This window comes from Vespula vulgaris, chromosome 11 (assembly GCF_905475345.1).
Source record: "Vespula vulgaris chromosome 11, iyVesVulg1.1, whole genome shotgun sequence".
In the NCBI taxonomy this organism is placed as follows: Eukaryota; Metazoa; Arthropoda; class Insecta; order Hymenoptera; family Vespidae; genus Vespula; species Vespula vulgaris.
Window position 1 is genome coordinate 2,970,482 of NC_066596.1, and position 24,246 is coordinate 2,994,727.

General features: G+C 27.2%; 1 protein-coding gene across 3 annotated transcripts in view; it reads right to left on the reverse strand.

Moving 5' to 3' along the window:
- The window catches only part of LOC127067503 (uncharacterized), a 57,777-nt gene extending 33,632 nt beyond the window's left edge, over positions 1-24,145 (reverse strand). Inside the window, exons 1-5 of one of the 3 annotated variants that reach the window (XM_051002506.1) lie at positions 24,076-24,145; positions 23,398-23,474; positions 23,143-23,299; positions 22,912-23,014; positions 22,385-22,617 (exon numbers count right to left, since the gene is read on the reverse strand). In XM_051002506.1, coding sequence (XP_050858463.1) covers positions 22,385-22,516 — 132 coding nt within the window. In that variant the 5' untranslated portion in view covers positions 22,517-22,617; positions 22,912-23,014; positions 23,143-23,299; positions 23,398-23,474; positions 24,076-24,145. Of the gene's footprint in view, positions 1-15,441; positions 16,392-22,380; positions 22,618-22,911; positions 23,015-23,142; positions 23,300-23,397; positions 23,475-24,075 lie in introns of those variants that run through there. The other 2 variants (XM_051002507.1, XM_051002508.1) reach the window with 2 other exon arrangements.
- Between the last annotated feature and the right edge of the window lie 101 nt (positions 24,146-24,246).

Genomic DNA, 24,246 nt, shown 5'->3' on the forward strand with positions numbered 1-24,246 from the left:
TTAATACCCTAAAAAATGATACCTGATTATAAATACCACATTTCATTCTAATCCAACTATTCCAGTAATTAGAAAAAGAAACGAGTATTTACTATCTTAGAGATTAGTCAACATAACTATTTTTCTAATTAGCTCCAAAGAAAAAGACATATCAAGATGCTTTCGATAGATCGAATATTTTAAACGTATTTAAAAAATTTTTCCCATAAGAAATGATATCTAATTAAAATTACTACATTACATTCTAATCGAGCTGTCTCAATAATTAGGAAAAAAAAATAAGTGTTTACTATCTTAGAGATTAATCAAGAAAACTATTTTTCTGATTAGCTCATAAAAACAAAAAACAAAAAAGAAAAAAAAAACAAAAAAAGAGACAAGTAAAAAGTATTTATAATTGCTTAGAAGAAACATTAGATGATAGATCTTACGACGTTGTATAAATTCTTGAATATTTTATTATTGATTATTGGTATCCATCATTCTTTTTTCGTACACATTCGTGTTTAATGTTAATTCATCAATTTTATGATCGTTAGAAAAGTCTTATGTTCTAACTTTTTTCAAGTAAGCCATTTTGTATGTTGCGTTTGAAAAGGCCGATCACGATATTTACGATTATGGTAGAGAGTCTATTACCTTCTAGCAAGCCGACTGAACGGCGTCGTTTATATATTACATATCATATCGGACTTCGAAATAAATAAATTTACAACAGCGTTCAGAGAAATCGAAAATAGTTCTCAGAGGAGAGCGACTAAGGATTCTTCGATCATTTTTATAATTCTCTTTCCTCTTTCTTTCCTTTCGTTTGAACGGAACGTACATACATACAACATACATATATACGTATATGTGTATGTATGTGTATATATAATAATGACAAAACTTGTGAATAACTCACGAATTCTGTGGATGAATGAATGAGAAATTTTTTAACATGAAAAAACTCCAATAAATTTTATATCTATAACTAAAAATAATACGAACAAAATATGATAAACTCACGTCTGTTATTAATCTATAAATCTTTATTCTCAAACTGAAATACAGTTTAAAGTGAAAAAAGAAGGATAAATAAATTTTTTTTCCAATTGTTCTAATATATCATTTTACTTTCTATATTATACTTTCTATATATATATTTATATGTTAATATTTATTTATATTTACTTTATATATATATATTTTTTTCGAAATTTAATGAAACGAGTGAAATATTTATGTCGAGAACCTAAAATCTTGATATAGATATTATTATGCTACTTATTTCTTTTTCCGTATTGGGGGATAGAAAAAAAGAAGAGGAAAGAGATTCAATTTAATATCGATTTAATATCGAAATTATTCGATACTAAATCGATTCGATCATTTCGGATTTCAATGGCATAAATAATCGATTATTTAACAGTTTAATGCACATTAGTATTCTTTAGCTCCACTAATCTACCGATATAATTACAGTCATTTGTGAATAAATAGTCTTTAATTAGGATATCTTATAAAAAAATGTATTCTGCATTTTCATCGATCTATAATACGGTTCTTTTATACCAAGAAATCGTATTCTTTATATAAATAATTCAATAATAATCAGTTTCATCATTGATACCTATGCTGCTTCGAGTTAAACTCGTTTATTCAATAACCCGAAAGAGTTAGTCTTTTTATTAGTCACTTTTATTAATTAGTTTTTTTTTTCTTTTGAATTTTTTGTCTTAACATTACTTCAAACAAATTTGAAATTCATGAGATTCTTTATCGATCAAAAGATATGCAAGATTTTTCTATGCAGATTTTTTTTCTTTCTTTCTTTCTCTTTCTTTTTTTCCTTCGAGAACAAATGTCTCCCGTTTTTCAAAGTTTTTCGTATCTAATTAACTAAAGATGAATACACCTTTTCTATTTTATCTTTTAAATTTTAAATTGATAATGTGTTATAATAATCATTAAGATATTCTTGTACTAATCAATTCGTTTAATGGTCGTATAGATACCGAAACTCGCACTTCTGTTAGATTTCATGCGGTTTTAGAAGGTATAATTTACAAAATAAAATTAACCACTAATGATCTTTAACTGTTATGATTAGAATATTTAAGATAAACTTGCAAATCGATTAATTAAATAAAAATAATGATCACGAACAAAAATACTAAAAAAAATTGATTGCGTGTATATCAAGTGTCAAAAACGAAAAAGAAAGAAAGAAAGAAAGAAAGAAAAAAATGATAATACGAATAAAAATTCTTATATGCAGTATAAAAATTTTTCCTTCTTTTTTCTTTCTTTCTCCATTTTTACAAATAAATGCAAATGTTACGACGTGGTTTTCAAACTCCGACCAATATTATCTTATCATTTTGATCTTGATCGAGCAGAACATTGCTCAATCAAAGATACGCAGAAATTGCGTCGAAGAGATGACTCTGTTTGCCGTTAATTAACAAATCCAGAAAGAGAGAGAGCAAGAGAAAGAGAGAGAAAGAGAGTGTTGTTGAGTTCCCGAAAGTCGGATTAAGATGCGTCCAGTGTCGTCGTTCTTGGTCCACGTCGTTTGGAGTTTTACGAGCATAAAGATTTACGGGCTGCTACAAGATTCGCTTCTCGCTTCCATTCTTTCCTCTTTCTTTTTGTCGTAATGAAAGAGAGAGAGAGAGAGAGAGAAAGAGAGAGTATAAACGAGTTATCCAGCCAAGCGTGAAATCTTTATTAATTCCAGCCTGTTCAAAGTAATATCGAAACGGTCGTCTTTTGAAAATTAACACGAACTATATATGTATGTATGTATGTGTGTATGTGTGTCTATATGTATGGAGGTGGATACAGTATGAAGCAATAATAACGTCACGAGGGATTCATTGTTTTGAGATTATATATAGTTTTAATTCGTATGATTTAAGAATGATTCAATGAAAGAATTTCATTTTTTTATTTATTTTATTATCGCTTATTATCGCTTTAATACACTATACAATCGTCGATAAAAATTTTGATGATTAATATATTACTAATATAATAGATTGTACATATAAATCAAGGAACGACATTACGTCAATTTTTGTTCATTTTGTTAGGAGTAATTTCTTTATTTTTTGGTTATTTTATACATCGGTAAATAAGAAAGTTCCCACCATGTATTATTATCGCTTCTAACTGAACGGAACTTCTTTGATCGACTCGTCTCGCGTGTGGCCATTCAAATGTCGATGAGTTGTGAAGACAGAATGGAAAATTTGTTTCGACGATCAATGAAATCGAAGAATGTGAAGAAATGAGAGAGGAATAGTGATCGTTTAATACGACCTGTCAACACTAATTTTCAAAAATATTTATACATATATTTCTTAAAATTATTATAATTGCAGATATATATCTACATATATATCCATTCTTATTGCAAATGTATAAATTTACAATTTGAGAATTATTCATTTATCATAATATTTATATTGAAATTTTTGAAAATTAAATAAAATATAATATTTCACATGTGTCTTTAATTATTAAGTATTATAAAAAAAAAAATCTAAAATTGTATGCATAGGTGTTATTAGTAAAATAAAATATTCTAAATATTTGCATGTGTGTTTATGTGTACGTGTGTAGGAGTTAAAACTTATTTTATGAAATAAAAATTATGTAAAGATATTTCTAAACGACGATTGATTTGTCTTCGACATCAAACGGTACAGAAAATAATAGAAAATAAATGAAGAACAGGTATGCGATTTGAAAACGTTAGAAAGAAATGGAATTAATAAACAAATGTTGAATTTTTCTCAGTTATACTTACTTATCGTATAGAACGATAACTTTTCTTCGAAAAGAATGTCGTTAGAAAGCAGAACGTTCATTCCATAAAATCGACTTATTGATGTATAGACAACCCATTATACATTAAAGTATGTACATTGTTTAACAATAAAATCTATAAAGAAGTAGGCTAGTAATCGATAATTATTCTAACTGTGCTAATAAAAAATATTTACGATTAAATCTGTGATCATTATTATTCATTATTAAATAGTCTCTAGGTTAATGAAAAATTGCTAATCGATTTTTTAATTATCGAAAGTCACAAAAAATATTCATCGCAATATTTTCATCGTCTAATTTCGATTCTATTGTTCGTTTTTCTTTCCCTTTTTTTTCTATCCAGATACTCTTTTATTACATTTATTACTACATATATATTTTAACGAAAGTCTCAATTATTTATAAGAAATTAATATCAATGAAGTGTCAATAGAATTGATGGAGATTATATTGTAAATTTTGTTGACGATAAAAAGTTATCAAAAAAACTTTTGACTTGAAATATTTAAGGAGTTTTATTAGACAGATTCGCTTTTGGAAGAATGACGATTTATGAAAAAAAAAAGGAAGAAATACGAAGGAAGATATTTTAATGAGAGAGAAAAGTGAAGCGCGCGCCGAGCTCGGCAATAAAGTGCCGACAGCATTGCTAATGACGACACGACGTTTGAAGCATGCGCGAATTTCGTCCATTTAGTCCTCGAGTATTATCTTTTTTCTCTCTATCTCTTTTTATCTCTCTTACTCTCTTTTTTATCTCGCATAAGTATTATCTTCGCTCTATTAATCCGTCTCTTTTAATTATACTTTATAGTCTTCCATTCATTCTCTTCTCTTTTTTCAACAGATTCAAATCGAGTCACTTGATTTATAAAATAATTTATTTATAATTTGTATTCCTAATTATTCTTACTTATTGTTTATTTATTAATTATATATTCTTTTTTATTTTTCTTGTAAAATTCGTACAATCATTTTTATTATTATTTCGTTCAATTAACATTTTGAAATTATTTGTATATTATTTTTTTGGACATGTGCAATTTTTAATAGGATTTTCATTTAAAAAGAACGTTTAAGATTTATTTTGATAACAAAGAAAAAGTTAAAATCCTTGATAGATATCATTATTTGTATGCATTAAAAACGTTATGTTCATTTGTAAATTGTACAAGTAGATATGCATCTCATTTTGAGTTCAATCATGTTCGAATAATTCCAAGTGTTCCTATTTTAGGATTAGACAAGCAGACATAGGCAATGGAGTTTCCTGACTATACCTATTAATTACAAGACTCTGTAAAATTTCAACGATCATTTCAATCTGCTTTTATTGCGAATCCCGATTCGAATGTGCACCTTTGAACCAAATTACTATGCATCCGAGAAGATTGTTCTTCTCTCTTTTTCAGCCAATGAACTCGTTATACGAACCTGATGGACGTGACCTTGAATCCACTACGAAAGTATAGATACATGCGTTTCAATAAAGGTCAGCTTTTTATCGTTAGAAATTATTAGTGTTACTTCCGCTTTTAAAGTATTTTTTTTTTCACTCTACCTAGTACTTCTGAATTCGACGAATTGATTTTTTAAAAGGAAACAGATAATTTACGTTTCGTAGAAAAATTTTTTCAAGATCGAATCATTTTCTAAACGAGTTTCGTTTTAATGCGAGATAACATGGATAAAAACTTGCATATTATTATTATTATTATTATCATCAAAGATGAAATAAATGTCAACGTTATACTTATCATTTGAAACAGATTGAATTCTAATCATCTGCATATATATTATCATATTTTACATAATATTTTAATAGATTTATATATTTAGGCAGATTAATAGCAAACGAGATTAAATTCCCTATCGTTCGTATAAATAATCTAATGTTCCTTTCGATTCTAATAGCATTCTTTAATACTTTTATTACTACTTTTATGCACTCATGAAAGATTTGTCACCGAAGAAGAACGACATATATAAAAATTTCTCGAAAGAGCTCGGTTGATCGTGACGGGCGAAAAGAAAAAGAAAAAGAAAAAAAAATAAACGAAAGAAAAAAAAAGAAAAAACCGTTTTTATACGATCGAGCAAACGATCGGAAACGTGTTCGAAGGAATAAAAAAGATCGTTATAAAAAGGTAAAAACGTAGTTGAAAGAATGACGGTGGGTTACTCTATCGTATTTCATTGCTTAACTTCCCATCATTTTTCATGTTCTTCTTTACAATCTCTTAAAGTACCATGAAAGTTTTCGAGAAATTCTTCTTTCGACAATATGGTCGATGAATAAATTTATTTCCATTTAAGCGTGAAGCAATTACATTAAGGAAGATGCGATATCAGAGTGAATGATAAAACGAATGAAAAAAAGAAAGGTAATCGAAATGGAAAGAGATAGAAAGAAAAATGAGATAAGAAGAAAGAGAATGTGATAGAAAAAGATAGATATGTGATAACAATTTTTTGTCAAATTATTTATAAAAATTTTTATATTCCTTTATATTTTCTTCTCCTTTTTTTTTGTTATAAATTTCGAGAATAAAATAATTTTTTAACGACAACGAAATAAAATAAATATGGAATTTTTCGTGATGGTATTGTCTTCTTCTTTTCTCTTTTTTCTTATTTGTTTCTTTCTAACTTAGAAGAGAGTAAAATCATCGAGGCGTAATATTTAAGATGCTTCTTTTGTTGAATATTTCTTCACGATATACAACACCGTGATGATTCGTTAATTAATATTTATAGTTTGCCCAGGCGAGCATGACACTTCCTGCGTACGTATGGTATACCTACATTATTAAATTTTTCTTTTTCTTTTTATTGTTCTTTCTTTCTTTTTCTTTTTTCTATTTTTTTTTCTTTTTTTTTTTTTTATACGTTTTTACATCGACGATATCTTCCTCGAAGCATAACTCCGAGTATCCCTTTTTGGTGTAATGATTTGATCTAATGACTTTTGTTTAACCTTATCGGGAATTATGATAGAATTTAAGTTATGGTAGAGTGCTCATGTTATATATATATATGTATATATTTCTATTGAATATAATTTGTTAAATAATTCAGTAGTATTTTTGCTAATATGAAGGGAGATAAAAAAAATATTTTAATTTAAGAAAGAAAAGAAAAAAGAATATATATGTAGATCATATCTTAAATTAAATTTTGATTTTTTTATAGTATAATAAAATAATTTCTGTTAACTATCAGTTTTGTCTTGATCGAAGATAATTCTTTTTACTTAAAAGCAAAAATAGTTTAAAAAGATTATATAAATCTTTAGAGAAAATATATATATATATAAGATGTTTTAATTTAATTTATAGATTATATATATATATATACATATATATATCATAGGAAATATTAGTAAATGATAATAATTTTACACACTGATCTAAGCTGTATACTATACATTGAAGGAGGTTCGTTCCTGCTTATGATACTCCCCTCTCATGAAAATGATTGCAATGGCTGCTGAAACACCTGCTATCCACTTCTAACTATCCCATAGACGTTTTATATCATAACGAGCTTCACGTTACACCGTATACTTGTACTTAGTAAGATTTATCCGCCATCTGGACCATTATTTACGTCTCTGTTGCTGACCCAACGGAATCGGAAATGATTTCTATAAAAAATGTTTCTCTCTCTTTCTCTCTTTGCATCAACATTGTAAAGTATTATTATACACAAATATTAAATTAAATTACCTAAATATTTTCGCAACACAAATTTGTTATTATTTTACTTTTCAATTATTACAAAATTAAACGTACATATGTATATCGTCGGAAAGTTAAACATTAATCTAATAAGTAATTTTGTTTTTCAACTTTTTATTGACTTTCGATCATAGAAAAAAAATAAATAAATAAATAAAATAAAAAGAACATGTTTATAAGAGGCACAACATTCACTCTTCCAGTTCATTCCTTTCAAATAAGGCAACTAATGCGATGGTTAGACAGTTAGATGAAATGAAATCAATGATTAATGACCTAGATGATTCGAGAAGACGAGCGATATTCACGTGTACTTAGGCATACAGTAGTCGGATGTTGCATACATTTCTTTTCCTTTAAAGAAACTTTAATGTTACTCTCTCTCTATGCAGTTACTCTCTCTCTTTTTTTTCTCTCTCTCTCTCTTCCTCTCTGTCGTTCTCTTTTGAAATATCTTTGAAAAAGGAAAGAAGAAAAGGCTAGCACCGTGAGATAGAATTTATCGGGCAAGAGTTTCTCATACATTCGCGATCTATAAGCTTCGATTTATAAATCTTACAATTAGTACTTTGTTAAATTATGCATTCATTTGACAGGATAATTGTCGTTACTTATGTATCTTTGACAAGCGTGAAAATTCATTCTTAACGATTTAAACTTTGTGTTTTACTCGACGTAAAACGTTTGCTCTCGATACTTACAGATAATACAATAATAAACAAAGTAACTTATTTTTTATTATCTTTTTTATTTAAACTTAGTAACGCAACGCATTTGTAATATTATCGATGTAATAATAACAAAAAGAAAATATAAATAATTAATAGCGAAAACAAATTAGAAGATAAAAATAAATTACTGATCGTAATAAAAAGTAACAAAATTTAAATTGATATAAAAAAAAATTAATATGTATACATATATACATATAAAATATATATAGTTATAATAATATAACAAACAACAAAAACATGTAGTATTTTTTATATCTAATAAAAAGAAACATTTTAATTCAACAACAACTGATATAAAAATAAATATAATAGCATGTTCTATACGTATTATTTTCATATATTAGAAATTTATGGCTAAAAACTAAAACATTTTATAAAACAATATCGATATTCTGCTTATATGTAAAATAGGAAGAGAAAGAGAAAAAGAGAGAGAGAAAAAGAGAGAGAGAAAGAGAGATGGAGACGGAAAGCGATAATTGAAGCGTCACGGTACGATAATCAATAATAAGAGGCGAAGTATAAGAAGTAGCTAGAACACAACTAGACTTGGACTTAGGCACGCGCGTATAATTACGATAACACCACCTTTCGATCTTATTTATTATGCAATATACGGTCTGGATTCATTATCTCGATCAACGTTGCCGAATGAATTCTTATTTAATTAGTATATCTAAATGATTGTTCTTACATTGTAGTCACATCCTGTTTCCGAAGAAAAGAAAAAAATCAAACTATTCTTTTCTTCTTATTCTCAAATTTTCTTTCTTTTTTTTCTCTTTTTTTAATCATGTAATAAAAGAAAATAATGATATTTTGTAATCATTACTAAATCGAATATAAAAAAAAAAAACTATAAATTATTTAAAACATTAAATACATATATATTAATAAGTATTGTTATCGAAGAAATCGTTGATTAATGATAAATATTTAATAAACAATTGTTTATTGAAATTCAGTTCTTTTTCTCTTTTTTTTTTCATTAAGAAATAATTATGTTACTATATTCAATAATTAAAAAAACTCACTTTTATTTTAACAGTATGATATTATGTGTGAATATGATTTTTAAATACGCCCTTAAATACATCCTACCATATATTCACTATTATCGTAATTATGCAGTCGAGCTAACGAGCACGTTGGTGGATTCTTGTGAGAAGCGAAAGTGAGCACGCGAACGCATATTAGATAGTGAGACGAAAGGAAGATGAATAAAACGAAAGTCTGAGAGACATAAACAGTATGCTACTTATAATACTAAATTCTCCTAGGTATATAAACAACAAAAAGATACAAATAATTAATTAAACGATTAATACTAAATGATATAATAAAAGAAATCTTTTTTCCACGTCCTTCTTTTTTGTACTAATTTCCAAAGAAATTTCGATTATATTTATTTTTATAAAATTCTAATTAATCTCAATTCAATAACTTGTAATTATAAAAAATAAAAGAATAGATAAATTTCCAAAAAGAGAAAAACTATCTAAAAAAAATAGAAAAACTCTAATTTTTTCAAACTTTTAATTACAATGTGTTAGAAAAGAAATCATTTCGAACTGATACTGTTGATGATCTTTTCTTTTTTTTTTATAAATATTTGAAATTTTATTGAATTAAAATGAATCAAATAGTAATTATAATACTACTTTTAACGTAAAATTCACATTAATGGAGATAAATCGATGGGAAAAAAACGGAGAAAAATGTTATGACTGTTGAAGAAAGTTTGGAATGTGAATGCTCATCGATATCGATAGGACACGCATATAACTAAGATACATTTATAGGTACCTATGGGTATTCTCTATGCACATTACCTGTCTGATGATACAGAGGAATAAACCAAGAAGACATGGAAATTTAATACCGTAAATGTCTAAGGTTATCGTACACGTGATAAGTCTTTCTAACGGATTCTTCCTGTAAAATTACGAACCCGATTGTAATATACTTCTAACGAATTTCGAATGTTTTTCCAATTACATATACCGATGCTCATTGTTTACGTTGTGTATTATTATATATTTAGTTTATTGTAATTTTAATCATTATTACTTTATAAATAAGATCATTATTAATTTTATCATTACTAATTTTTAATTTCTTTTGAAATTACTTGTTCCTCTTGGTATAGTATTGATATCTATTATTAAGTCCAATTATTGTCTAATAATATATCTGTGAGATCTGTATAAACGCAATTATTTATCTAAGAAAATCGATTAAAACGTTAAAAGGAGGAATGCCATGAGAAAAACAAGCGTGACTAACATAAGATGAAGAAAAAGCAGACGGCAAACTATGATTCAACGGAATTAGATCAACGGGGAATGTGGTGCTGCGTCATATGGACATTGACATGACTTCTGTCTAGTATAACGTAAGTACTACGTATGTGATATCTTACATGTATAAATGTATGGTCTAACAATAAAAAAATAAGAAAAAGGAAAAAAGAAAAAAGATTAAAATTAAAAAGAAAATAAAAAGAAAACAAAAGAGATAAAATTAGTATAGAAAACATTTCACTCTGTGAATTATGATATTTGATTTGTTTCATATTAACGTTGTTAATATGACAATTTTAAATGTATACATTGACATAGAATGATAATGGTTAAAAAAAACCTGTTATAACATTTTGCTTAGGTAGTGAAATAAGATAACGAGAGATCATCTTTTGTTAGCACGTCATAATTTGATAAATAAATGACTTAATGGAGAGAGTATTCTTTATTGCTACGAAAAAAGTTGATTTCATTTTATAACTAATGACTGTAAAATTGTTGAGAAAGAGAAAAAGAGAGAAAGAGAGACTATATACGTAAATTTATATATGGATATAATCACTGGACAGACAACTAATACTATACGTGCATGCATACACTTATATGCAACATATGTATGATCAGTGAGAGTACAGAAATGTGCATACATACCTAGAATCAGTTTTACCGTATATAATTGAATCGTATGTAGCACGAATATAGAAATTCTCCAGGTATATGTGAGTTTGGTAATACTCTCTACTAGAATGAAATGGGTGTGTGCGTATACTAATACTACAGGTGGTACGTCTGTCCCGAGTTCAAACTCATAGCCTCTCACGGCCTTGCAAGGTCGTCTCTTCATCCTTCGAGGAAAATAGTGTCGTGTTGACCGTTTTAACCTTCGCCGAAGGATATTCGAACTTTGAAACATTTTGTTGACGTAATAAAATTTGTATTACATTGAATACAATAATATTTATTTTTACTATGTGCGAGATATTAGATCTCATTTTTAAATATTCGATCAAGTATTTATTCGTTTTTTAAAATGTAAGATATAATGAATCTAATTATTTTATATAGAAATAATTTTTGTTAATATAGAGCCATAATTAATTGTAATATAAATAAAAATGAATTGATTATAAATAGTAAAAGTGAGATCACTTAAGATTTAGATACTTTGATGATTCAAAATAAAACAGATAGAAATGCAAAGAGGAGCTCTATTTAGTCTATTAGAAAATTAATATTATATTTAAATGAAAAAGAATGTATTACTTTAAGTGTATAATTTTAATATAATTTTAATATTATAATGCTTGATATTGAATTAAATTTTATAAATAAAAAATTATCGTTTAAGTTTTATATGTAAAAAATGATCGAATAACTCGACACATGTAAAATATCAACAATTAATCAAAAATTTATAGATTTCTTAAAGAGCCAATAAAAATGAATAAACGATTGGCTCGTGTTAGAAACAGAAAAAGATTCAAAACAAGAAGTATATTTAATTAATGATAGAACTCACGAATAACGGAAAAGATGCATATCTCTGTGATACTAATCAAGTATTAAGTTCTTCCCTTGAAAGGAGATAATTACCACACTTTATGTCTACTATTAACGCTTTCCCAACGAAGACGAATTGCAGGTGATCTTACTGATCTTTCTAAATGTAGATACATATATTATATAGATATAAATTTATCTTTGCTCGCATTTCCTTCATTTTCTATATTATTCTTATTTTAACTCTTTTCATGATGATACTTTTGTTATGTTATCTAATTAACGATACATTATTATTATTATTAGAAAACAATTAGTTCCTATAACCATCTTTTTTATTCGTTTAATATAATGATGGGCTCGAATTTTTTTATAATGATGGAACTAATTTTTTTTTATCAAATTGTAAAATTACGATCCTAGGAACACTTTTATCTTTTGAAAGAAAATTAGTCTAAAGTCTCGAAAGTGAATAAATAATGTCTAAAATCACTTAGAAATTAACGATTCTATTAGAATATCCTGAAATAAAAAAAAAATATATATAAAAAAAAATGTTATTTTAACAGGACTTCAATCTCCATAAAATTCATATTTATATCAATATTAAAATTAAAAGATAATAAATTAATATCTATTAAAAAATGTTTTCATTTACATGTAGACATAATATATACGTATGTATATATATTAAAAAATGAAGTAAGGTGTTTCTAACCTTGAATTAAAGCGAGAGAGCGAAAGTTAATTAATGAAATAGATTAATGAACGTTTCGTGAACGACCATTCACAATAGTTCTGTTCGATAAAGAAGAGATCAGTAATAGTAATGTAACAGTAGATAGTAGCTTTCAATGCACGTCTCGATCTATGATCGATCTGTCGATCAAGCAACTCGATCGATGCTTGTAAATTTCATGGTGAAACGTTTTGTACATATGGCTACCGAGTCTTAATTAAATTTTGCACCCGTCATATACGTCTACCCGTCTGTTCGTTTTTCTATCTCTATATATATCTCTATCTCTACCACTCTACTCTTTTATTCTCTTTCTATCTCTGTCTTTCGATAACTCTGCGAATATTCTATAACGGTTGCTAACTCTCATCATAAATGTGTTCAGAACATCGTTAACGAAAGATATGTATTATCTTATATGTTTTAAAAAGCAAAATTACGAACTTTACTTAACTATTCATCAATTATCTCAATTAATTTATATTCGATAAATGTTTCTTTTTTTCTTTTTTAATTTGCGTTAAATAAATATGTTGAATACAAAAATTTATTATATAAAGAATATTCTTAGAAATATACTATATAAAGTTTATAAAAATTTATAACGTAGGATGTGTAGAAATTTTACATATAAATCATATAAAAAAAAGTAATAGAAAAAAAGTATTAGAATATACATAGAAATTTTTCATATATATATTACATTGAACTTTAATATATAAATTATGTAAAAGTTCATGATAAAATTTCAAATTTACATTTTAGAAATACAAAAAGAAAAAAAGAGGAAAAACAAGTTTTCGCGTTTATATAAATATCCATTTTATATGTAATACATATTAGATAAAAATTAAATATAAATTCGTAACATATACATATCAAACTTTTCAAATATGTAATATACACACATACACACATATATATATATATATATAAATATTATATGGTAGATACATTTTCGTTGCGTGCAATTGTATGTACCTAGTTATTTGAGCAGTTAAAGAAAGCTATTGCATGTTGCAAATTATACAGTAACGATTACTTTTTTGCGAATTTCCTTTTCAGTTTCTTTTTATCTTTTTTCTTTTTCCAAAAAGATTTGCCGTTATTCTACATTGTCTGTGATATTATACTACCTATAGTTTTCTTCACACGTAAAGTGCTATAGGAAGAAATTTAAAGCTGAACTCTGACCTTGAAATACGTCGCGTCGCACACGTTCTTCCGTGCACCTAAACGTCAGATGATTTAACACTTTAATGTAAAATCGGTATCACTAGAAATACTGTCACGAGTAGAGAATACTTATCCAGAAACTAATTTACCTACTAATTTCTTGTCCTACTTTTTATTAATATCAATAATGATATATTACCGTCCAACGTCGTAAATATAAATCTTTATTTGCATAAATATTTTTTGTTAATAAATTTTCCCTAATCATATAATTTCTAACTATTAATATAACACGATTTATAAATAAAATAAAAATTTTCCATTATCCTTTAAATCATATAACGTAAATGTATTTTAATATAATTTTTATAAATTTCAGATAATTTGTATAACTTATAAAAAATTAAAAGTAATCTAAACGAGATTAATATTTCGAGATGAAAATTCATTTTTTTTTTTTCACATTAACGAATTCATAACTAGGCTAATAAGTTGCTATTTTATTTTATAATATTTTTATTCTTCTTTTTTATTTTTCTTTTTATTTTTTTTTCTCTTTTTAATGATACGACACACACACAACAAACGTTCACTCCGAAGGAAAATCTCGCCCCCATTTTCCGACATACACTGTGTCGCTTGAGAAAGGAGGAGAGTCGCTTTCGTTTATTTGCGTTTCTCCGCGGTCGACGAATATAAATATTTCCGGTCCGATTAACCTCCGCGAAACCAGAGAGGAAGACGAGAATGAATCGGAGTGATCTTTCGTTACGGACACTTTAATTCAACAAGATGGAAAAGCGAAGGCGACCTCTTTCGAATATTATTTATATTTACATTTGTGAAAATTCATTTATATATTATTTGAATATTATTCTGCACGAATTTATTTCATTGGAATTTATCTGAGTATATCTAAATTAAAATTTTGGATTTTTAAATCAATTTTTTATTTCTAAATCAAAATTTTGTCTTCGTTATAATTTATTAGATAATTATCTGTCATATTTCTATTTGATATTACATTATATATCATTTTTCTAATTCAATGAATATTAATTTTTTTAAATTAACAAATTATCTAATCTGCTGAAATCGTCGATCGTTTGTAATAATTACGTTCATTAAGTCCTTTTAGAGAAAAAAAAAAGGATTCGCTCGATCATAAAGATCAGAATAAAGATATATTAATTAAATCGTGTCGAGGGGTTTCAATTAAAATTCTTATTTATAGCAATGAAAAAATTCATTTACAAACAATTTTAAATTTGTTTTAATTTATCGGATTATTTCTAAATCAAAATTTTTGCCTATATTAATAATAATTTATCATATAATTAATATAATACTTTCTGTCAATCATCGTGTCTTATATACATACATACATACATATATATATATATATATAAAATAAAAAAAAAAGATCTAACCTGTTTAATATTCCGACGAATACGACGATCGACCCAGGAAATATCAATGACGATTACACCGATCAATTTCTTTTTGGAAAGAAAGATCTACTCGATCATACACGCACAATAACAACATCAACAACAACAACAATAACAATAACAACAAAAACAACAACGACAAGAGCAAAAACAGTAACAAGAAAAAAGAAATAAAAAAATAAAAAAAAAATTAAAAAATGCTCTCGAAAACACTAAGATAGATTTCAAGAACGTTTCGTATCACTATTCGATCTAAAAATCTAACCGCTCGAGGATTACAGGGGGAGAGACAAAAAAGAACAAAATAAAAAGTAAAAGAAAAAATAAAGAAACAATAAAAAAGAATCAAAAAACGAAAAAAAAGAAGGAAAAGAAAAAAACCGGAAATGAAAATCTCGATCGGAGAATCGATCCTCGTAATGATTCACCTGTCCACCGTTCGTACGTTCGTTTCTTAGCTCGCTCGCTTGTTCGTTCGTTCGTTCGTTCGTTCGTTTGTTCTTGACTATATAAGAAAAATATTTGATAGGAAGTACGAACGTTCGTTCGGTAAGACTACTCGTCTCTCCCGACGGTAAACTCGAGATAGTCTTTCGGATCTGCGCCGCGTGCTGGTCCGGTAGTTTGTGACTCGAGCTGAGCCAAGTCACGCCGTGCTTCTCACGTTGCCGTATTCGCTTACTCGCTCTCTCTATCTTTCTATTCCCTTTTGCGCGCACACAGACAAACAGAGAGACAGTCGAACACACGTATATATATATATATATGTATGTGTAGATACATGCATATATACATACATTCATACATACGCATACTCTCTCTCTTTCTCTTTCTCTTTCTCTCTCTCTTTCTCTCTCTCCCTCTCCCCTCCGTTCGAGTACCATAACTTGCCGCGGTCGGAGTCCTGTATTCTCTTCCTCCTTCCAGGTCCTTGCCTTCGTTGTTTTCTATCATTTTTTTTCCCTTTTTCAAGGCCGCTGATAGAAGTTCTTTTAGGCTAATCCAAATTTCTAATTGATTTAAAAACTTTTTGACGCATTGACAAACGTATAGATATATATTTTAGAATATTCATGTTAGACTTTTGATATTCTGTTTATGTTATAAAATTGGATATTTCATATGTAACGACCTATACTTTATATATATTTATATTATATATGTATTAATATAAATAAATAAAACATAAATGAATAAAAAGAAACCAGATGTAAATGTAATCATTTTGATTATATATATTATATATAAAATATAAAATAATTATATATACATGTGCGTATGTGTGTATGTAACGAATATAATTTATTAAGATATTAGAAAATTTATATTATATATTCGTTTGGTTAAATAATTATTGTTGGAATTTTTAATAAATATTATTGAAAAAAATAAATAGATATAAATACAATCATGAACGGTTCGATGGCAATAGTAAAGTTCATTATACTCTTTTGGTCAAATTTTACAAATGAAGCATCTTAAAATTCTTGAATATTAATATGACGATATGGAAATTAATGTGTTATGTTAATTGCTTCGAGATAGTGTTAAAAGATGATGACTTAAATGATAAAGTATGGTGTTTGAAAAAGTTCTTCTTTTCTGTTTTTCTTTTTTTTTCTTATTTTAATTGACTTGAAATTTTTACCAAAGATCAAATTTCACCTTATCGAGTATGCAAATATTGCAAAACTCTTAAGAAATCTCTTATGCGAAAGCGAGAAACTTCCTATATATATATATATATATGTATCTATATTTTCGAAGTCAAAACGTTAAGTAAAACATAAATTTTGTATCAAAACGATGAATATCGAATCCAATGCAATTATTTATAGATGTAGCTGCGTGATAACTGTTAATAAAGAACTCCTCTCTCCCTCTCTCCCTTTCTCTCTTGGTAATATATACATATACACATATATATATAAATATAAGGAACATAACATTAATATAAAGTAAAAAATATCCTAATTATTATGCTATAAATTTCAGTGAAACTAATCAATTATGAGCAAAAGAGAAATTTTTTCGTTGGGGGATGCACAAGATAAGATCTTTGTTCTTTTGGAGGGAGAGAAAGAGAGAGCCAAATCGAAAATTGAAGAAAATAATATGCATCTATCTAAAACTATCGATTATTAAATAAATAAATAAATAAATATATACATATATATATATATTGTCAGTATTCAGTACAAATCTAATTAATTCATACCTTGCAACATATAAAAAATTCTTATTCTTAAAATAGGCAACCTTCTATTCGTACTACTATGCATAACTATTTTTTGCTATCTTCAACAATTATAAATTTACACTTACTTGAAAGTGTAGCTTAGATCGAAATCTAGCGAAAGATATGTGATATCAAATAATATTATTACGATCATAAAAATACGAATTGATGCGAGTACGTAAGCTATGGTTTTTTACTTCTTCGTTTTTTATTTTCCGTAAAGATTATTAATATCTCATGGTATTTAAGATTATTCGTGTTTCTCGCGCGAATTTTTTTAAGAAAGCACGCGAGCACAAATTGTTTCTTTTTTCTTTTTCGTTTTTTTTTTTCGATATGCTAAGAAGAAACGTTCGATTCGATCTTTCGATCTCGTGCGATCCACGAAGTGACCACCCGACGTGGCAATTAAAGGCAGAACAACTTTTACAAGTTTAACAAACCTCCATACATATTGCAATGGGGTTTCTCTTCTTCCACTCTTGTAGGAACGGTATATTTGGTGAACGGTCTGACTACCCAGTTGGTAATTAATGGTTAATCGTTCGCAGTCTTTCCTTTTAACGGAAGCCCATGTTTCGATGTAACCTCGACGAACTTTATACATTAATATCATTTCGCAGTCTTCTCAAGATAAGTATTTTTTTATTTTTTTTTTGTTTGCTTTCTTTCCTTACGTATTTTTGTTCATTTTTATTTGTTTTTTTTTGTTTTTTTTTTTTTTTTTAGTAAGATCGAACTATTAACTATTTAAATGGAATATAGATATTCTATATCAATTATTATTAAAATTAACAAAATTTCTATCGGATTAAAAATTTTTTTTCTAAACTGTATCATCACATTGTGATTTTAAATTATACCTGTACGATTTAAGAATTCACGTGATAAAAATCTTACACTATAATAAAATTATTAAATAATATAATAAAAAATAAAATTAACAGACAATATAAAAAAAATTAATAAAAGAAACTTTAATTTTTTAATCCTAACATGAACAAATGAAAAAAAAAATATTGTTATTATAATTGTTTCAAGTTCTTATCAACGACACGATATAATTAATGTTACACTATAGAAACGAAAGGATTGACCGTAAAGGCTTCTTCGTTATTAGCATAATTTAGTCGAGTGGTAGCCTAATGGAACGAAAGGTAACGCTCGTGCTATCTTTCTTTATAAATTACGTAAAGAAAGGTAGGACGCGGTTTGAAAACGTTTTTCGACCAATTAAAAAGAACATTTTCGTTTGAAATATTTTGTTAGTCTTTTTCCTTTTTCTTTTTTTCTTTTTCCTTTTTTATTTTTTTAATCGTATCTTAAAAAATAAAAAACATACCAAGTATTATACATACTTATCACGCAATAAGATCGTATACGATGTCAATTGAGATTTCGATAACTGGAATTGTTTCCTCTTCGTTACATAATATTGCTAATTTGCGAAAGTCGAAAAAACGAAGAGTCGAAATATCAAGAGAAGTTACTTGAGAACAAAATCTGCGAGTTCGTTCTCTCAGCACGTCGGATTTAGATGAAACGCATGAGATAAGGGAAGAAAGAAAGAAAGAAAGAAAGAAAGAAAGAAAGGAAGGAATAAAAAAAAGGAAAAAGAAAAGAAAGAAAAGAGAGGAAAAGAAAAATAACGCAAAAAAATAAAAAGAAAAGAAGAAGAAAAAGAAGAAAGGAAAGAATGCTCTTGCTCTGCCTGGTCTCCATCACGAAAGATAAGGGACCGTTATGAGAGAGGACCCACCTTCTTTCGTCCTTTCCAAGTTATATCCTTTCTTACATGCTGCAAGGTGTAACGAAGAAAATTCACGATCGATCGATCACAACGCGCCCGCAAGCTTGAATCTTTCATCTATCCTCATTGAAATCAAGAGTTTCGTATATGAAGAAATCAACTATAACGAATCTATTATGAATGAATTTAAAACTTTCATTTGAATATATTAAAGAAAAAAAAGAATATCATCGCGTAAAAATCTAATCTAATCGAACTTAATATATATTAGAAATTACATAAAATATGTATTATATTTACTTGCTTTCTCTTGTGTGTGTGTTCGAATCAATATAAATACTTATCTGTATGTATTATAACATTATAAATATATATACATATATATACACATATTAAAATAAAAATTCAATGATATATTAATACCTATATATACATAACAATAATAATCGTAAGAATAAAAAGAGAGAAAAAAAAGATTGTATCGCAAAGACAAAAATTGGTGGTTCTAGAATGAAGTTCCATAAATGAATTAATTCACGACTTATAATCTATAGTTACGTTAAGATACAAGAGAACAGGAGGATAGACAGAACATATTCCATATACTAGGATATTAAAAGATAGATATGGAGGGAGATAGAGGGATGGAGAGTGATGGGGGGTGTAGGGGAGAGGAGAGGTAGGTTAAGAGGAGGGGTAAGTAGCGGGTAGGGGGAGGAAGAGGGAAAGGAAAAGATCGTTGCTCGTTCGTTGTACTCAAGCTGATCTGTCTGGTGCTTCGTTGTTGCCTTGGCTTCCTAGACAGATGGTCGCTTGGCCACATGTTACCTAACTGTAGGCAGTCTTTAAGTGCCATTGCCTTCACCGGTATCGTCACTCTCTCCTCTACCTCTCAACGTTCGACAATACAACAGATAATACCTAGCTGACTTCACTAAAATACATATGTCATAAGTATATTAGCTTTTTTCGAGATCTATTGAATCGCAAAGGAACACTGAACTGTTAGAAGTTCTTAGAATCATCATTGATTTTCAGACGCTACAATCGTTCTAATATTCTATTCAATCTGTTATATTCTATGCACAAATGTGTATATATATATATATATATATATATATATTTATTTATAATGAGATTCTATTACATATTTGATATAAATAATTAGTTATTAATTATTTTGTTCTATTAGATTTGAAAGAAATATTAAAACGTTAAAAGTTGCTAGGTTCATCATTGATTTTTGATATTGGAATCGTTCAAATATTCTATTAAATACATTCGATTAATATCTAATAATGATAACATATTTTATATTGATGATGTTATTAACTGTTAAAATGACAATACATTCTCAGGTGAAACCATCATCTTCTAATATTATATTAAATATATTAGATTCATCCAATGCTAATATATTAGATTTACCTAATAATATAATTATATATTCACAGCTAATTATAATAATATTACATCTATTAATAAAATATAATATAAATATGATATATAATAATAAAATGATTACGATACTTTATTTATATAAAAAAGAAAAAGAAATCAACGTACTTTGTATTCCAAGAAATCTATATTAAATTAAAAACAATATAACAAAAATTATTATAAAATATTATAAAATTGGGACGATCACGAGGCCGTTTGTTAAAGTAAATTTCATCCTTATGTACATGCATAAATATATCTGTATATATATGTATATGTTGTACCTATATCGTTATTCTAATCTTATCCTAAATATACATACATAGAAAGAGAGTGTGAGAGAAAGAGAGAAAGAGAAAAAGAAAGAATTTTTCATGTCGGTCACGCGATTTCTCTCAGTCGCGACGTTGGTCGAGATCTTCGGCGGTCTTAGCAACGATGTGAATCCACTTGAGAAACAATGTGACACGATCCATTAATCTTGTACGATAAAAGCAAGCAAGTAAGCAAGCAAGCAAGCTAGCTAGAGAAGCTATCGCGGTCAATTAAATCTTCTACGTGCCTCGCGTGTTCCGATCTCAAGGTAAAGGAAATCCGATTAAATATCGTTCGAAGAACAACCTCTCTTCTATAATGTTCTATAATACATATGTACATATATATATACATATGTATAAAACAGTTTTCGGTGTCTTGTATTTTTAATTGACTCGAATTCTGAAGATATCTTTACTTAAAGGCTTATGTTTCATCCACTAAAGGAAATGATCTTATCTAGATCAAAGAGAGAGAACTTATTTCGATTTATAAGTCATTGATAAAATAGGCTTCGGCCAAAGTTGTTTATCACGAATGCACGTTATCTAAACTTAACGCTGTCAGAATCTACAATCATTTATTATCTTCTTTATGATTCTACTATTCCAGTTACAAGGAACCAAGTGAAATCGTTGCCATGTTCAAATCGACCCTCGGTTGAATCGCATTATTTTCACTTTCATCCATTCAAAGTAAAATCTTTATTGCTAGTTAAATATATATTTTAGTCGGGGCTTATTGTTAAGTCGATTGTTTGAAATTACGATACGTTCCTCTTCGATATTCTTATCGTTCTAAATTGATATCTTAGAATCTTTATTATCCTAATTTAATTATTTACTATATACCTATATACCTTTGATACTTAGATAAAATTATAAGGATAATTTTTTAAGATTAGCTTAGAATCATTAGCTTAAAAATAATGTTATTATATTAATAATAAAGATACGTTAAATCTATTAATCTATTAATGGTAGGTACCATACGCAATTTTATACGGTCTTTCTAAAAAATTTTGAGGAAAAAACGATAGTGAAAATGATGATAATTAACTTTCAAAAATTGTTCTATAAAGAGTAAATCTGCATATCGAATTAGAGATTTAGATATGATAACTGAAAAGAAATTAAATTGAAAAACATTAAATTTTTTTTCTCTTCAAACTTACTTACGAAATTCTGCGATGGCTCCAAAACACTCGTACACGTTGTAGGTTGACCTTGTGGTAGGTTGATTCGTAGTAGATCACAAATACACAACACTGACTCTACATCGCGATTTATAAAAATTCTTTTTCTTACCATTAAGTTATATCACTGTTAATAAAAAGAAATATACTGCGAACAAACACTGACTCTATGACCACCTTGCTCGTGGCCCCAAATAATTTATAACAAATGAGAAGCTGAAACATAAAACAAATTATTGTATAAAAAAGAATCTAACATTTATAAATTATATTACCTATAAATCATTTCTGAGAATGATATATCATGATGTCTATTACTTAAACGAATTAATAATAATTAATGCGTCTGATAATTATTAATTATAAACAGATTATATAATAATTAATTATGAAAAAATGTCTTATAAAGATCTTACAACTATTAATGTATCTTATAACTATTAAAATCCAAAATACTTTTGAGTATACTGAAAGCAAATCTTTCAAAAATATCAATTGTCCAGTGCTTACCATATCAAAATTGTTATACGGAGATATCCAATTGTTAATAAAAATCGTACAAATTTTCATTAACGAGACGATAACTTTGCCAATAAGCTCCATCGTGAATAATCTAAAGATTGTATAACATTTCTATTACTTTCTTTTATATATATAATAATAAATTTATCGCACACACATTATTAAATAAATTACAATCAAATTAAATAAAATAAGATGAAATATATTGGATATACATACCTGTATAATAAAATAAATGTAATAGTTTAAATAAAATTAAACGATCCTATCCTTCTTGAACACGTAGTTACTCGTCGAAGTGTGAAACAGGAATGAATGAATCATCGTATCCTTGAAGCTACACGAACGTTCGACTGTTTTTACTTTGTTATTTATCCTACAAAATTCCTAGAAGTTTAGTCGAACGATTATTTATATATTGAATGTTACCTATTTCTTTCTACGAAGTCTCGCTTTGTTATTAGACAGACTAACCTTTATATAACCTCGACAAGTTACGTGTACAATGCTATTGTTATTGGCTGTGCTTTTTGTACACATATACACGAGTCCTGAAACATAATATTGTATTAGTAAAGCATTAAATTCATATATATGTGTGTGTGTATACACATACATACATAATATATATATGTATTTAAACATACATATTATATATCGTATATATCGATATATAAGTTAACAATTAATCAAGATTATTAATTGGATCACTTTACAAAGAATGTATATTTGTATGTGTGTGTGTGTTAGAGGATATTCATATGTATATGTGTTTATATGTGATTTGTACGGAATATTCATACACATATAGATATATATGTATGTACGTATAGGTGTATATTTATATAGGAAAGTCGGATACAGTATAAAAGACGATCGATAACGATCGATTAATAAATATTGATTAATCATAGTATTGTTGAAAGTCAAGAAAAGTATCGATATAGGATAAAAATATAGTTAGAAAATTCGGAAAAATGTATTACGTAATAGCTCGGAAAAAGCTGCCAAAATGATACTTTTTATTTTCGAGAATATCTTTTGAACAAAATGTAGTTGCATTTCGCGAATAATACATGTTAGAAAACTAGTTTTGAAGAATCGATTTGTATATTGTAAGAGTTTGTACGTTAGAAATAATATGCTAATTACCTGTAATTACGTGGAGGACGAAATTTCGTTGCAAACTGTCAGTAAAAAGGAAATTCAAAATGGCTGTAACATCACGTAATAGTAACGAAGCTAAATAGAGGGCATTGCCCTCTTTCACTTCGAGTAAAAATTTCTTGTATTTTCTTTTTTTTTTTGTTAGTTTTAATTAAA